The 14,111-nt window shown below is 33.8% G+C and overlaps 1 protein-coding gene across 2 annotated transcripts in view; it reads left to right on the top strand.

The window, feature by feature from the left end:
* Positions 1 to 13,604, top strand: part of LOC145247466 (ferry endosomal RAB5 effector complex subunit 4-like) — a 67,742-nt gene extending 54,138 nt beyond the window's left edge. For both annotated transcript variants that reach the window (XM_080109261.1, XM_080109260.1), the window contains exons 8-13: positions 1,020 to 1,118; positions 5,730 to 5,845; positions 9,960 to 10,069; positions 12,505 to 12,546; positions 13,160 to 13,252; positions 13,482 to 13,604. In XM_080109261.1, the coding sequence (XP_079965387.1) occupies positions 1,020 to 1,118; positions 5,730 to 5,845; positions 9,960 to 10,069; positions 12,505 to 12,546; positions 13,160 to 13,252; positions 13,482 to 13,578 (557 nt within the window). In that variant the 3' untranslated portion in view covers positions 13,579 to 13,604. The remainder of the gene's footprint in view (positions 1 to 1,019; positions 1,119 to 5,729; positions 5,846 to 9,959; positions 10,070 to 12,504; positions 12,547 to 13,159; positions 13,253 to 13,481) is intronic.
* Positions 13,605 to 14,111: the final 507 nt, after the last annotated feature.

The following is a 14,111-nucleotide window of genomic DNA, read 5'->3' as shown; positions in this document are numbered from 1 at the left end:
ATGTGTTGAGTAAAAGAAAAGTGGTGGAAGGAAGGCAGGCTTGAACCCGTACCGCAAAGGAAGAAAAGAATGTGAAAAAAAAAAAGTAACATGTTTGCCGTTGCACCATCACCAAACTGGAAGTGACGTAGATTTAAATTAAGGCTAGAGAATCAAAAAGAGGGGATGACTTTCGAAAATATCGGCGAAAAAAGCGATCCCTTCCTTGTAGAAAAGTGCCCAGTAGAGGGTGAAAGAGTTAATGTTTTTGGCTAATTTTTCGATATTTGTCGTCTGAAGAATCAAGCTTCAAAATGATACCGATCTTGTGAAAATCCGTCGCCTCTGTCAAGTTTTAGCCAGACATACATACATACATTTAAACAGACAGGTGAGATTTATATTATAGACTAGTAGGGGTGCCTGGCGTTGCCTGGGTGTAAAAGGAAAAAAAAAACAAAGTTTTGGGAGGGAGGTAGGCTCGAACCTGAAGCCTTGAGACAAATAGCCTGATGCCTTACCACAACACTACGAGGACAGGGAATTGAGAACGGCTGAAAATAACGTTTAAAAAAGCAGGTGGTTAAACAAACGTCAACGTTTTCTAGGCCAAAGATAACGCCGTTGTAGTAGTAGAGAAAATGTAATCACAGTGCGATGTTGTAATATAAAACTCGCTGAAATAAAAGATACAGGCGATGTTTCGTAAACAACATATTATAATCTAGACAGTATATAAAATGTTCTAAGAAAGTGTGAACTCCTCGTGCGACCCCCCCCCCCAAAGTCTTACATACAAAAAATGCACACGCACACACACACGCACGCACATGTTCACTTTTATATTATGTTATTACATTTTATAAAACTTCAATTCACAGTAAAAACAACGCAAGTTACTCAGAAGCAAGTAAAATATAATGACTTATTAATCTAGAGATTTCCATATGGTGACACTAGTTTAAAAATTCCTGTTAATCTTAGTTAATTATAGGGAATTGTAATATCTTCATTCTTTGTTTTATAAAACTTTGTTTCAGCTCAAGTAATAGAATCGACTGCTCGCAAGAATATGCTGTCAATTAGTATAATGGAAGAAACTGGAGGACTTGGTGTTGATTTTATTATAGACAATGGAGGTAAGTGAATGTTATATACATACTTTTTTATCTATTTTTACACTAGCGGTGGCGGGGGTAGTGCCCGGCATTGCCTGGGTGTTTGAAGGTGTGTGTTGAGAAAAAAAAAAAAAAAAAAAAATTGGGGGAGGGAGGTAGGCTCGAACTCGAACCCTTGTGAAAAAAAAAATGTGAAAAACCTGACATCTTACTGCTCGGCCACGATGGGACAGGAAGTTAAAAGCGTTCTAATTTAACGATTAAAAAGTTAACTGACAGGTGTGTGAATTTAATGAGGTCAAACATCAAGCCATAGGGGAATTAAGTCCTGCACTTAACTTTCGCTGCGAGGCAGTTTTTTGGTTTTGTTTCCCCAAGATATTGAGGAAAACCAGCTCCCCATAAATAGGGGAGTGTCCAAATGAATAGTGATTGTCTGATATGACAAGTTTTCCCCGCATTGATCAAAGCTGATTGCTTTTCTGAACCTCCCAGCACGAGTGCCAAGGAGACTCCTTTGTAAACGGATTTTGTTCCCCTTATACAGAAAAGCTAAACCAGCACACGGAGAATGAGAAATACTGTGAAAATAGCATGTAAAAGTCCTTCAAATAAAAGAGACACGACCTCCCTTCGTAAATCGTAGATATTCTAATCTAGGGAACACATAAAAAGTTTTAAGAATGAATGACCTCACCGAGCATGCCCCCGAAAAAAGCCTTTGCCGGGCATACACAAAAAATGCACATACACACATTTTCACTTTTCTATAATAGACTAGCGGGGGGGGGGGTACCTGGAATTGCCCAGGTGTTTAGAGGTGTGTGTGCTCGGGCGGGGGGGGGGTAATCAAAACATAAGAATAAGCGAAGTAAATATTTTTAAATATTAAAATGTTAAAACTTTAAAAAATTGAAAAAAAAACACCCCCCAAAAAACTAACGTAAGGCAAACAAACAATGTTAAATGTAAAAATCGGAAAACCAAAAAAAGGAAACGCGAATGTGATGGAAAAAGAAAACAGAAAAACGAATGTTAAAACTTCTTTAAAAAATCTGAAAAATAAAAACAAAAAAAAAAACATGTGAAAAATGGCTTCCGGGTGTTTAGAGGTGTGTGTGCTCGGGCGGGGAGGTAGGTAACCAAAACATAAGAATAAGCGAAGTATAAAAAAAATCGAAAAAAACACAAAAAAAAAAATAACGTAAGGCAAACGAACAATGTTAAATGTAAAAATCGGAAAAACAAAAACAAAAGAAAACCCGAATGTGATGAAAAAACACCCCAGAAAAACGAACGTTAAAACTTCTTTAAAAAAGCTGAAAAATAAAACCAAAAAAGCATAGAACGTGAAAAATTGCTTAAATAACCCTGCTTCAATATCAAAATTTAAAAAATCGAAAAAAAAAGACATCTCACACCACGATTCGAACCCAAAATGTTTAGATAATGAAACCGCGGTCTAAGCAACTGAGCTAAGACGACGTCACAGAAACTCTGTCGCTTTTTCAAATATTTAAAGTAAATCTGGTTACGACGTCATATGACGCATGCGTAGAAGTGAATTCGTCATGAGAGGACGGTTTTTGCTGCTGTGAATTTTTGTTCTGTCTGTTGAAAGTTTTTAGCAGACATACAAACACACACACACACACACACACACATTTTCGTGTTTATATATATAGATAAGCAATTTAGGCATTGCTACACATTCATGAGTATGTTTCAATCAGCTACTTATAACTAACTAGAGACCTCATCAGGCGGTGTTGCTTTTGCAAAAGTCCAGTTCTTAATGGATATTGGAGAAAATTCACAGAAGTTCTAGTCTGGAGAGCAATCACATGATATAAAAAAATAAAATGAATTAAAAATTAAGATAACTCTGTTTAATTATTGAAGAAGGAAAAATATACAAGACAATACGACAAAAGTAACAAAGTATAAAATCGCAGAAATAAACCTGTAATATTAATACGTAAAACTGGCTGAGAGACAAAGAGATGAAAAAAGAAGAGAAATAAGAAGGGAAATGGAGGGGAGAAATGAAAGGGAGATGGCGGGTTGAAATTGTAATCTCAAGTTGGAGGATACAGGTCACAATGGACATGACTTAGAAGAAGGGAAAAAAGAAATGGGCCAACAATCATAACGAATTTATTTGCTTATTTATTTATTTATTAAATTTTGTTTTATATCTGGCTAGCATAGAGAAATACAATGAAATTAATTTTTTTTTATTTAATTCATTGCTGGTAATAAAAAATAGTGATTTAAAAATTCAATCAGTATTTTTCATTATTCATAATTCATTAGATCAAAAAACTGAATTCTGATTTTATTGTATTTTTCTAGCCCAGCCAGACATGAAATAAACTTATACTAAGGAATAATATATATATATATATATATATATATATATATATATACGATTGAGAAGAAAGGTTCTTGTAAAGTTTTTAATTTTGATTTCAAACGATATATTTTCAAATAATTTTTCGTTATAATAACTTTACTTTATATATCATTTTAAAGAGCTTTTTTTTTATTCTATCTAATCGTTTAAATTACAATCGTTTTAAAAACATTTTCTTTTCAGAACGTTGAATACAAGATTGAAACAAAACAAATTCGCACAATTTTCTTATTTCAATCCAAGCTAGGCCAAAAAGCTGTTGAAGCAGCTTGCGCTATCAATGAAGCATTTGGCCCAGGAGTCACTGCTAAATGCACAGCACAATGGTGGTTTAAGAAATTTTGTGATGGCGACAAGAGTCTTGAAGGTAATGAGCGTAGTGGTCGGCCATCGGATGTTGACAATGATCAATTAAGAGCCTTAGTCGAAGCCAATCCACACAAAAAATCTTGATAAATGGGTGCCTCACAAATTGAATGACAACCAAAAGAAATGCTGTTATGAAATGTCATCTTTTATGCAACCAGAACGACCAATTTCTCGACCCAAAGCCAGAGTTGCACCAAAAGAACGTCATTTATTACTGGTCTTATCCATTAGTTTTTTGAATGCAGTCAAAACCATTATGGCAGAAAAGTACTGTCAACAAATGGATGAAATGCATTAGAAACTTCGACAACAACACCGGACATTAGTTAACAGTAAAGGCGGAATTTTCCTCCACGACAATGCCTGACTGCATATTGCTAAACCAACTCTGCAGAAGTTGAATGAATTGGGCCTCATCCGCCATACTCTCAAGGCCTCTCACCTACCGACTATCACTTTTTCATGTTTTTGTATGAAAATGCTTCAAAAACCTAAATGATATCAAAATGTCTTCAGCGACTTCATCACCACCAGAATGCAAGATTTTTATGTTACTGACATAAATACACTTGTTTTGCATTGGCGAAAGTGTGTTGATTCTAATGGTGCTTATTTTGATCAGTAAATTTGTTTGAGCCAAGATATGTTCATCTGAATTTAAAAGTTAAGAAAAAAAAGGGTACTTGTACAGTTTAATCAAGTCATTAAAAAAAATGAAAATATTGAAAAAAAAAAAAAAAAAAAATTTATATTGTACATATCCGTTATGGAATGAAGTTCTCCAAAAAAAAATTTCACTTAATTTCATCAAGTAGTGTTTTTTCTTAACAGCGAAAAAACAATTTGTTATTATATCGAGCAAAAAGGTTAATTTTTTTTTTTTTAGGAAGAAAAGCTAATATTAAAAATGGGGCGGAAGTGTCGGCGCTTTAAATTGAGTTATCTCCTCGTGGCGTGGTCAAAAAATTCCAAGATTGCTACCTTTAATGTGTTGTCATAAAACGTGTTTTCTGCTGAAAAAAAATAAAAACTACTCGGTCAAATTAAGTGAAATTTTTTCAGAGATCTTCTGTTCAAAACGGATATGTACAATGTAACCTTTTTTCGATATTTTCAGTTTTTAATGTCTTGAGATAGGAGGCATTACTTCTTTGTACAATACCATTATTATCATTATTATTTTTTTTTTATTTAACAAAGACATGTTCCAAAGATGTGTAGTTGTCCAGAATTTGCTTTATATTTAAAAACAAAAATACATAAAAAAATCTTAGATATATTAATACGTATCTGTCATGGAAGCAAAGATCATATTCCAAAAATTATGCAAATTGATTAAGTAGTTCTTTTTATATATATATATATATATAATCCTTTTTAAGATTTTAAGCAATTAATGGTAAACCATAGCCATTACAAAGGTGAAAGCAAAAAAAAAATCTCAGAAGTTTGAATTGTTATATCCCTTTGTTTTTTAAAGATGGCGGTACGAGACACTGTCCTCACTTCCTCATAAAATTTGATTTGTTTAGTTAAAAAAAAACAATTAATTTATGATTGTTGGAATATGACATTTTTGTCTTGTCACGGGTATGTACATCATACAAAATTTTCTTTTTCTTTTGTTATTTTTTTTTTTAATGTAGGAGAAATTCTGGACAAGAGTAGAAGTTTTTGAAACATTTTTAAGCATTCAGCTTTTTTTTTTTGCCTTTTCTTTTTCTTTTTATTTTTAGTTTTTCCTTAGTTTTTTCTTAGTTTTTTTTTTTCTTTTTAATTTTCGTTTTCTTCATTTTAAATAAATAAATCTTCTGAAATCTTTTCTTTTATCTTTTGGGAACTGGTAGCCTCCAGATTAGCTGAACCTAAGGAGAATCATGACCAGTCGACATCTTTAAATTACGAAATGATATCTTGCCTTGGATCGTTTGGGAAATGGGTAACGATGCGGTCAGACTTGCAGGTAAATTCTATCATCTTCATCTCTTTTGTACATGATGTTATTGCTATAGCCTTCTTATATTCCTCCATACCTAAGTAGATTACGTAAAAAAAAAAAAAAATTTCCGGTTAACATTAATAAATTAGTTTGGCATACAAGGAAGTGACCTAAGAAAACAGGAAGTGGATATAATATGTTGAAAAGACCAGATTGCTCTCCCCACCCCTCTCCTGTAGGAATGCTATAAAAAGTAAAGGTCTGAGAATGAATGTTACCAAAACCAAAGTGATGAGTAGGGTTAGGACAACAGTATATTCTTTTCATTGTTTTGACTCTCGAGTGTGTATCCGTTGATAGAATGATGTGGTTCTCGGTTGATTAACTGTGTCAGATATATACTCGAGAGTCAAAACAATGAAAAGAATATGCTGTTGTCATAGCCCTAGCGATGAGCAGTGGTTGTTGTGGTTCTGAATTTTTTAGATGAGGACTAATTATTTGGATTTTACAGACTATTATTAGTGTTATTTTCACTGTGATACTATAAAGTGGACCTGAGCCACTAAGTGCTGAAAGAGGGGGGGGGCAATAGACAAAGGAATAGGAAGTGTCTTACAATAAACAAAGAGATGGGAAGTAGCAAACAATGAATCTGTAGGTTTTTTTAGATCGAGCCTTTTAGATTTGACAATGACAATAGAAACCTACAGAACAGATAACACAGGGAAGGGTAGCTTCCAGTAGTCTGGGTGGGGGACTTCAGATACCAACGCAGAGAAGATAGTTGACATCAAGCTGCTGGTCATAATGGATGGGAGCTGGTAGTGACAATGGTTGGACAGTTTTTAGAGCCGACTGTGAAACAGAGGCGAATTGCGACTGATGAATGAACGTAACATCGATAGAACGAGTAGAAGGCACACACACACACACACTCACAAGTCCAACCGTCAAATATATGTGAAACATTGGCGTTGTGTTTTCCTTTCTTTGTTCCATGACTTATTTTACTTCCATTTTGTGACCCGCGTGCATTCCGTCGGCAGCCATCAGCGTGAACCAAAAGATGATGACATGGCCAACGAGAACGAGATGGAGGTAGTAAACCACGGCACACAACTATGGGGTCTGCAGCTTGTCGAAGGGAAGGCCACTGGTGTCACATCATAACATTTCAACCAATTAAACCTCTACAGGTGACTGGAGACTGCCTGTTAATTTGATATCCCCCTGACACTTCCTCCTTTGGAGGAAACCGGTTCAACCTACCTAGCGTCAATGCCATACAATAAACAAACAATGTAACCTTGAACCTTCTTGTTGAAGTCTAGAATCCGCATGGAATTTAAAATGGAATCCTTTATTTAATCCATGGGGGGGGGGGGTAGCATGCTCTTGTTCTATCAGCCATGATCAAGTAGAAGGTAGAAGTCTTGAGTAGTTTGCAATTATATTCTTTTGCCCACACTGAGGATTGAACTTTCAACCTCCAGAAGAGTGTCGCTTACAACTGACTTTTACATAGTACTAGCGAGGGGTACCCGGCGTTGCCCGGATGTTTGGGAAGGGTTAAAAAAAAAGAAGTATGAGGATCGAACCCGAACCGTTGAGGCAAAGTTGTAAAAAAAAAAAAGTGCGACGTTAACCAATTGCCCCACCGCGACATGCTTATGGAAACACGTTTGAATTTATTTAATTAGTTGGATTTAGCAGGTGCTCGTTTTAATGAGTTAATGAGGTCAGTTTGACTGCGGGATTTCATTTACTGCTGAACGCTTTTTTCTTCGCCCCCAAGATGTTATAGGAAAAAGACTAACCCACATGCGGCGAGCGACAAATGTTGACTATTTATCTTCCCGAAATCGAGCAAATCAAATAGACAGGCGAGCTTCGTTGTTAACTGTGAAATATTACGATTTGTATGTGATATAAAAAGTTTTAAAAAGTTGTGAACCGACTGACCGCTTCTCTGAAAGAAGCCTTTTGTAGACACACAGAAAAAGCGAACACACATACATACATAGATTTTCGCTTTTATATTTATTACATAGTACTAGAAGTGGTTATAGTGTTAGAAAGCCAACAGAAAGAGGACAGTTCCTCTGCCTTGTTAGTGGAAAGGGAGTCAGGATGCAATTTAATATTTTGTGGTACTTGTAAGCTTTCGGTACACAAGAAATACAGTGGAATTACTAGGAGGCTGAGAGAGGATAACCAGTTTGTGTACAACAAAAGTAAGATGATGGAGACGTATGAAAACCCAGATGTGGAAAAAGTATCTCTGGATGGTGACGCTATTGACATCCAGAAGTTTTGTTACCTTTGTGATTATATTGGAGCACAAGATGGAGCAGGTGCTAATGAGATCGCAAGGATTAGGAGTGGCTGGAGTAAGTTCCGAGGACTTTCATCATTACTAACTAGCAGAGAGTTACCACTGTCAATGAAGAAAATAGTATATCAGGCATGTGTACATGGTGTGATGTATGTAAATCCAACCTGGCGAGTGAAAATTGAAAACCTGCGTTGCATGAAGAGAAATAGAACATATAATGTGAGTATTAAAGACAGGTCTAAATCTGATGACCTTTTTTTTTTTTCTTTTTTTTTTCTACAAGAGTCACCACTTGTTAAGGCCTGAAGGCCATTCAAGGATAAGGATGAATGAATGTAAGGTGGTAGTGTAGTAATCATTAATGGTGTATTGGGTAGAATTTGATTATTTAAGGGGACGGCTCAACATGAACTTGTTTACATTGGACTTGAAGACCACCATGTTGTAATTGACTGTGAAACAGTCCAGTGAAACAGTGCTTTCCTAGAACTGCTCACCTGTAGAACAACTTTGTTCATGGAATCTGTGTTTAGATTTAGGTACAGATAGTGGGGAGGGGGAATTGTTGATAGTGGTTGTAGCTAGTTGAGTATTTTATGAAAGTTTGGCAAGGGGGGGAATCATAGATTGGAGCTCAGATATGTGTAGAGGACAGGAGATTTTGATGGTTTGGTCATATTGAAATAATGGATGAGTTTTTGGTTTAGATGTAGGACAGTTGAGGTAACAGGGTCAGTTCACAGAGGAAAACATAAGAGAAAGTGATATGAATGAGCTTGAGAAAAATGGAGATATAGATCTGGTGAAAGATAGGTTAGTTTATAAATCAATTTGTAAAAGCTGTATAATGTATGCCAATATAGAATCGTCTTGTTCTCAGCAGTCGCAATGTTTGTGTGTGCCGTGGTTTTCTTCTTTCATCTTCTATTGTCTGTATCATCTTAGCATTGCTGAGGGTGTGGGCACTAGTTTACTAGTATTAAAAAAAATAAATAAAGCAAAGCAAATGAGAAATGCAACCTGATACATTGCATATAAATCGGTTGTGCACTGAGTGTGTGTGATAAAGGATCCGCAAACGTTAACGTTCATTTCATAGTTCAGTTCCAGTGTATCAACTAAGATCTAATTAAAATAGTTTGTCGGTTGAGGTCATCACTGTTGTTCAGTTGAAGTCAGTTCATTTCTGATCTGCTAAAGTTCTGACTCATTTTTACTCCAATCTCTCTCTCTCTGAGAACCGCTGAGCTGCCAACTGTCATCAATTCTTGCAAAACTAATTCTATTAACTTCAGGATCGGAAATCCTATGTCCGAATCTTTTATCTTACTCAGTCAGCTGAAAGTGGCTATTTGTTGTAGTTTAGTGTATTCATCCTACTGCTTTTGTGTATCTTAGTAAATCATTTCTAACCATTTTCATGTTTTTCATTTTTATGAATCCTTTCCTAACACTCATCGGAGGGGGGGGTATTGATAGTATCACACCAGCATGTAAAACAGATGTTAAACCGAGTATGAAGCGGAGTGGTTTTGTCCTTTGTGCAGCATGTAGTGAAGCAGCGTCTGACATTTTAGAATATTTAACACGAGGAACAATTCTTTTTAAAAATTTTTTTTTTTATTTAATTAATTTCATTTAAAACTTTTTTTAACTTTTCCAATTAAAAAAAATGAAATTTTTTTTTATAATTAATTTTTTTTTAATCAAAAATATATATATATATATTTTTTTTTTTTTTAAATTTCTATTTTTTGTTTTTAAAATTTTTTCAGTAATTATTTGCCTATTTATTTTTAGCTGGATCCACCAGACTCGAGTGAATTATTCCTTCGAAGTGGAACGATCTGTTTCCTTTTTGATTCCCTCTGGACGTTATCATATTCCCAACATGGACGATACAGACATATCCTTTTTTTTTTTTGTTATTCGATCTTGTTTTTACAGTCACTAGTGTATCTTGGTGATGCCATATATCTTAACATCTCAAAGAAAAATTAAAACAATTTCTTAAAGAGACATTTGCTTTCATTCATCTGCCATCCAAGCTGCTGCTGCCGCCAAAATGCAGACTCGTGCACACCATGGAAATCAATCTACAACTGGATAGTTAGTTGATTGTTTCTACTACTAAAAGTTTAGTGGCACTAGATGACCTTTTGACGGGAAACTAACACCCTAGATCTTAATAAAATAAAATCTGCATCAATTACGCTTGAAAGCGAAATCACAACGTAATATTGAGGAAAATAAACAAATATTTTACTTGTTTGAAATTTATAACATAAATATATTTCATAGCCAAACTCCATCCTCAGTATTTTGTTTTCTTTCTTTTTTTTTTCTTTTTCCAACTTTACAACATGGAAAGAGATAAGGAAAAAAAACAAAAAAAGAAAGCAACATACTGAGGATGGAGTGTAGCTCCGAAATATATTTATATTATAAATTTCAAACAAGTAAATTATTTGTTTATTTTCCTTAATATTATGTTGTGATTTGGCTTTCAAATGCACTTGATATATATTTTATTTTATTCAAATTAAATCCACGTTTCTATAATGGAACTCCCACCCTTGACCCTAGATCTTATTTGTTTGTTGATTTCATTTGAATCTATACGCACTTTATAACATCATAAAGGATGACCTCCTTCATTTTTAAAAAAACAGTGGATGATGTCACAAAATGACATATTTCATCAAATCAAAGAGAGTTGGAGTAAGCTGTCTTTTATCTCAACCTGTAGAGTCATGTGTCATCTACTAGATGAATAAATATTGAGTCTTATATGTTACTGTGAGACCATGTGCTCACCTACTCGACAATGATCGCCAACACTAGTGTTGCGTACCATGGATTTCTTTTCTTTCAAAGTCTCCCCTGGTCGTGTTTTTGTCTCATATTGATGGTGACCGAGGAGTGTGTAGTGGATCACAAGTTTAAAAATAAAAGAAAAAAAATGTTCTGTTGGGCTCTGGGTGCATGTGTGACACCATCGCAAGAAACAACTCTCTATATACGCTAAAATTCACATCTCAGGTTTTCTGTTGTGGCCAGGTTCATTGGTTGGCTGAGCAATTCATTTCAATATCTCAGCCTTCTAAAGCTTTCTTGATCTGGTCTAAGCTGCAATCTGTTTTCTACTGTGTCCAATTAGAAAACTGTTCTCAACGGTCGCAAACCCAAGACTGTTGTAAATTGTCCCAAAACTCAGTGCGCACATAAACTTGCACTTAATGTAAATTTTAAGTAAAGAAAATGTAGAGTCTTTATAATGTATGTACCTGTCATGGAATGAAAATAGCACATACTAAAATTTTGATTTCATTAATAAAATTTAAAAAAAAAAAAAAAAAAAAGTACCCAGCCTTGCCTGGTATTAAATGCAATGTTAAATTCTTTCAAAAAAAAAAAAAAAAAGACTTGTGCACATACAAGTATTATGCCATTTTCTAAATAGTTTAGTTTTTGTAATTCAAAAAAACAAAAAAAAAACTCAAGCTGTGATTGAAACCAAAACCTAGACAGTGAATAATCATTAGGCCAGCTTGACACGATCTTTGAAGTGTTTTCAAATCTACTTTTTTGTAACATGATGAATCTGTCATGTGAACCAATCACTACCCTGCAGCAATTTTTCAATTACGACCCATTAAGTCCTTTTATCCAGATGAAAACAAAGTTTTCTACATTTCTGAATGCCCTATATACCAAATTTCAAGTCTCTAGATCCAAAATTTGTTGAATATATAGGTTGAGAAGCGTCCACACTCGCTTTTATATATAGATAACATTTTCATTTTCCGAAATAAGTGCAAAACTACATAAACACTAACTAGAAATACATCTGCCTTATACTGTCTCTGATTAACAATCCTATTTCATCTTGCCTTTATGTACATTGGTTCTTCTGATCAACTTCTTTCCCATTTTTTTTTTTATTTGGTGATTATTTAGAATTAAACTTTTTTTTTTTCTTGGAAAAAACAAAGAAAAATATTCATGGTGCACTTACTTGTCATGGCCTGAAGATATTATATTCCAAAAAATCACAAAAATTATTTATTTATTTTTTTTTTAATTTTAAGAGAATCAAATTGTATGATTTTTTACCAGGCATTTTTTTTTTTTTTTTTAAACTTCCTAACACTTGGGAGGGAAGAAGTTAGTAGCAATTGAGCCTAGTATGCCACTATAATGAAATCTTTAAAATGTTCCATTAGAATTGAAGATTTTCTTTTTGGCTGCTATTAAAAAATTTGCTTCAGTTTTTATTTTTCAATTTAAGCTATTAAGAAAAAAAAAAAGAAACCTTTTGATTTCCTTAATCCTGTTTAAATATTTTATCTGATGTTGTAGACAAACTTGACAGAGGGTTATTAAAGTAAGTATTTTTTTTTTTTTTTTATTTGGTTAAATACAGAAAGCGCAAAAAATTATTTTTTTGGAGTTTAAAAAACAAAAATAATAACATGCAACACATGAGTTATGAAAATAGTATCCATTGTATTTTAAATATAGAACAGAATGAGATAAATTAATTACTCAGAAATTAATAGTGTTAAATAATAACATTAAATAATAAAAATTAACATTGCAAGTGACGATCGTTAATTTACTCCTTCAGTCCAGTATACCTCTTAACTTTTTCCCTATTTCTTTCAAATGTTCTTTTTTTTAATGTAATGTTTTGCTGACTTCTTTTTTTAGTTAACCACTGCACATCAAAATTACAAGTTCTCACAACATTCAAATGATCATATTTTTTTTCTGATATTCAGAAATGAGGTTTGCCAGATTGGCCTCTTTTCAGAATGTAACGTATGGACTAAGGAAAAAATAAGCAGAATATTAATTTTTTTTTTTTAATGAAGGGGTATTCTGGACCAGCACCAAAATGTCCGCAGAGAAAAGATTTGTAGACCTGTTAAAGTAGTTTCAAAATATTTTTTTACGACATGTACTGATAAATATTTTATTTTTTTTTTTGCTCATAGAACAAAGACGTCGAAAACAATTGGAATCGATGAAGTTGTTAAAACGATGCAAGTTATTTCTGAATCAACGACAGGAAAGGTCATCGTGCAATTGTAAATAAATAAATAAATTTTACATCAGAATTTCTTTTTTCTTTTTCTCACGGCTTTGCATTACTTGTTGCATGGACTCCATCTTTGTTTGTTAAAGCTTTTCTTAAGTTTGCTGTCATTATTAATAATCGTAACAATGATTTTTAATTGTAGCTTACATTAAAGTAGTTTCAAAATATTTTTTTACGACATGTACTGATAAATATTTTATTTTATTTTTTGCTCATAGAACAAAGACGTCGAAAACAATTGGAATCGATGAAGTTGTTAAAACGATGCAAGTTATTTCTGAATCAACGACAGGAAAGGTCATCGTGCAATTGTAAATAAATAAATAAATTTTACATCAGAATTTCTTTTTTCTTTTTCTCACGGCTTTGCATTACTTGTTGCATGGACTCCATCTTTGTTTGTTAAAGCTTTTCTTAAGTTTGCTGTCATTATTAATAATCGTAACAATGATTTTTAATTGTAGCTTACATCAAAACGTTTCACAACCAACAACATTAAATGTTAAAATATTACAAGAGAAATAGCACATGGGTCTGGTTTTAGTACTTAATGTGCTGTGATCATAGGCAGTACCAGGCAACGTTTCATGCCTGCTCTTCATGCCGTGCAATCCAAAATGTTGACATCAGTCAAACCAGGTCTTTGTCTATTACACTCCCTAGTGCACTGGCTATCCAGGTGATGTAGAGAGGTAACATACTGTACAAGGCCAAATCACTTGAGATTCTGAATGTTTAAGGTAGCTACAATTCCAATTTGAATTATGGCAAAGTCATTATGCCAAAACCATCTATAATAGCTCGACCCTTCTGACGACAAATATTGAAAAAAAATTGCCCTAAAACAT

The sequence above is a fragment of the Euprymna scolopes genome, chromosome 25 (assembly GCF_053919585.1).
Source record: "Euprymna scolopes isolate OS-2025 chromosome 25, ASM5391958v1, whole genome shotgun sequence".
In the NCBI taxonomy this organism is placed as follows: Eukaryota; Metazoa; Mollusca; class Cephalopoda; order Sepiida; family Sepiolidae; genus Euprymna; species Euprymna scolopes.
Note: the sequence above shows the minus strand (reverse complement) of the source record. Positions and strands in the feature narration are given on the sequence as shown.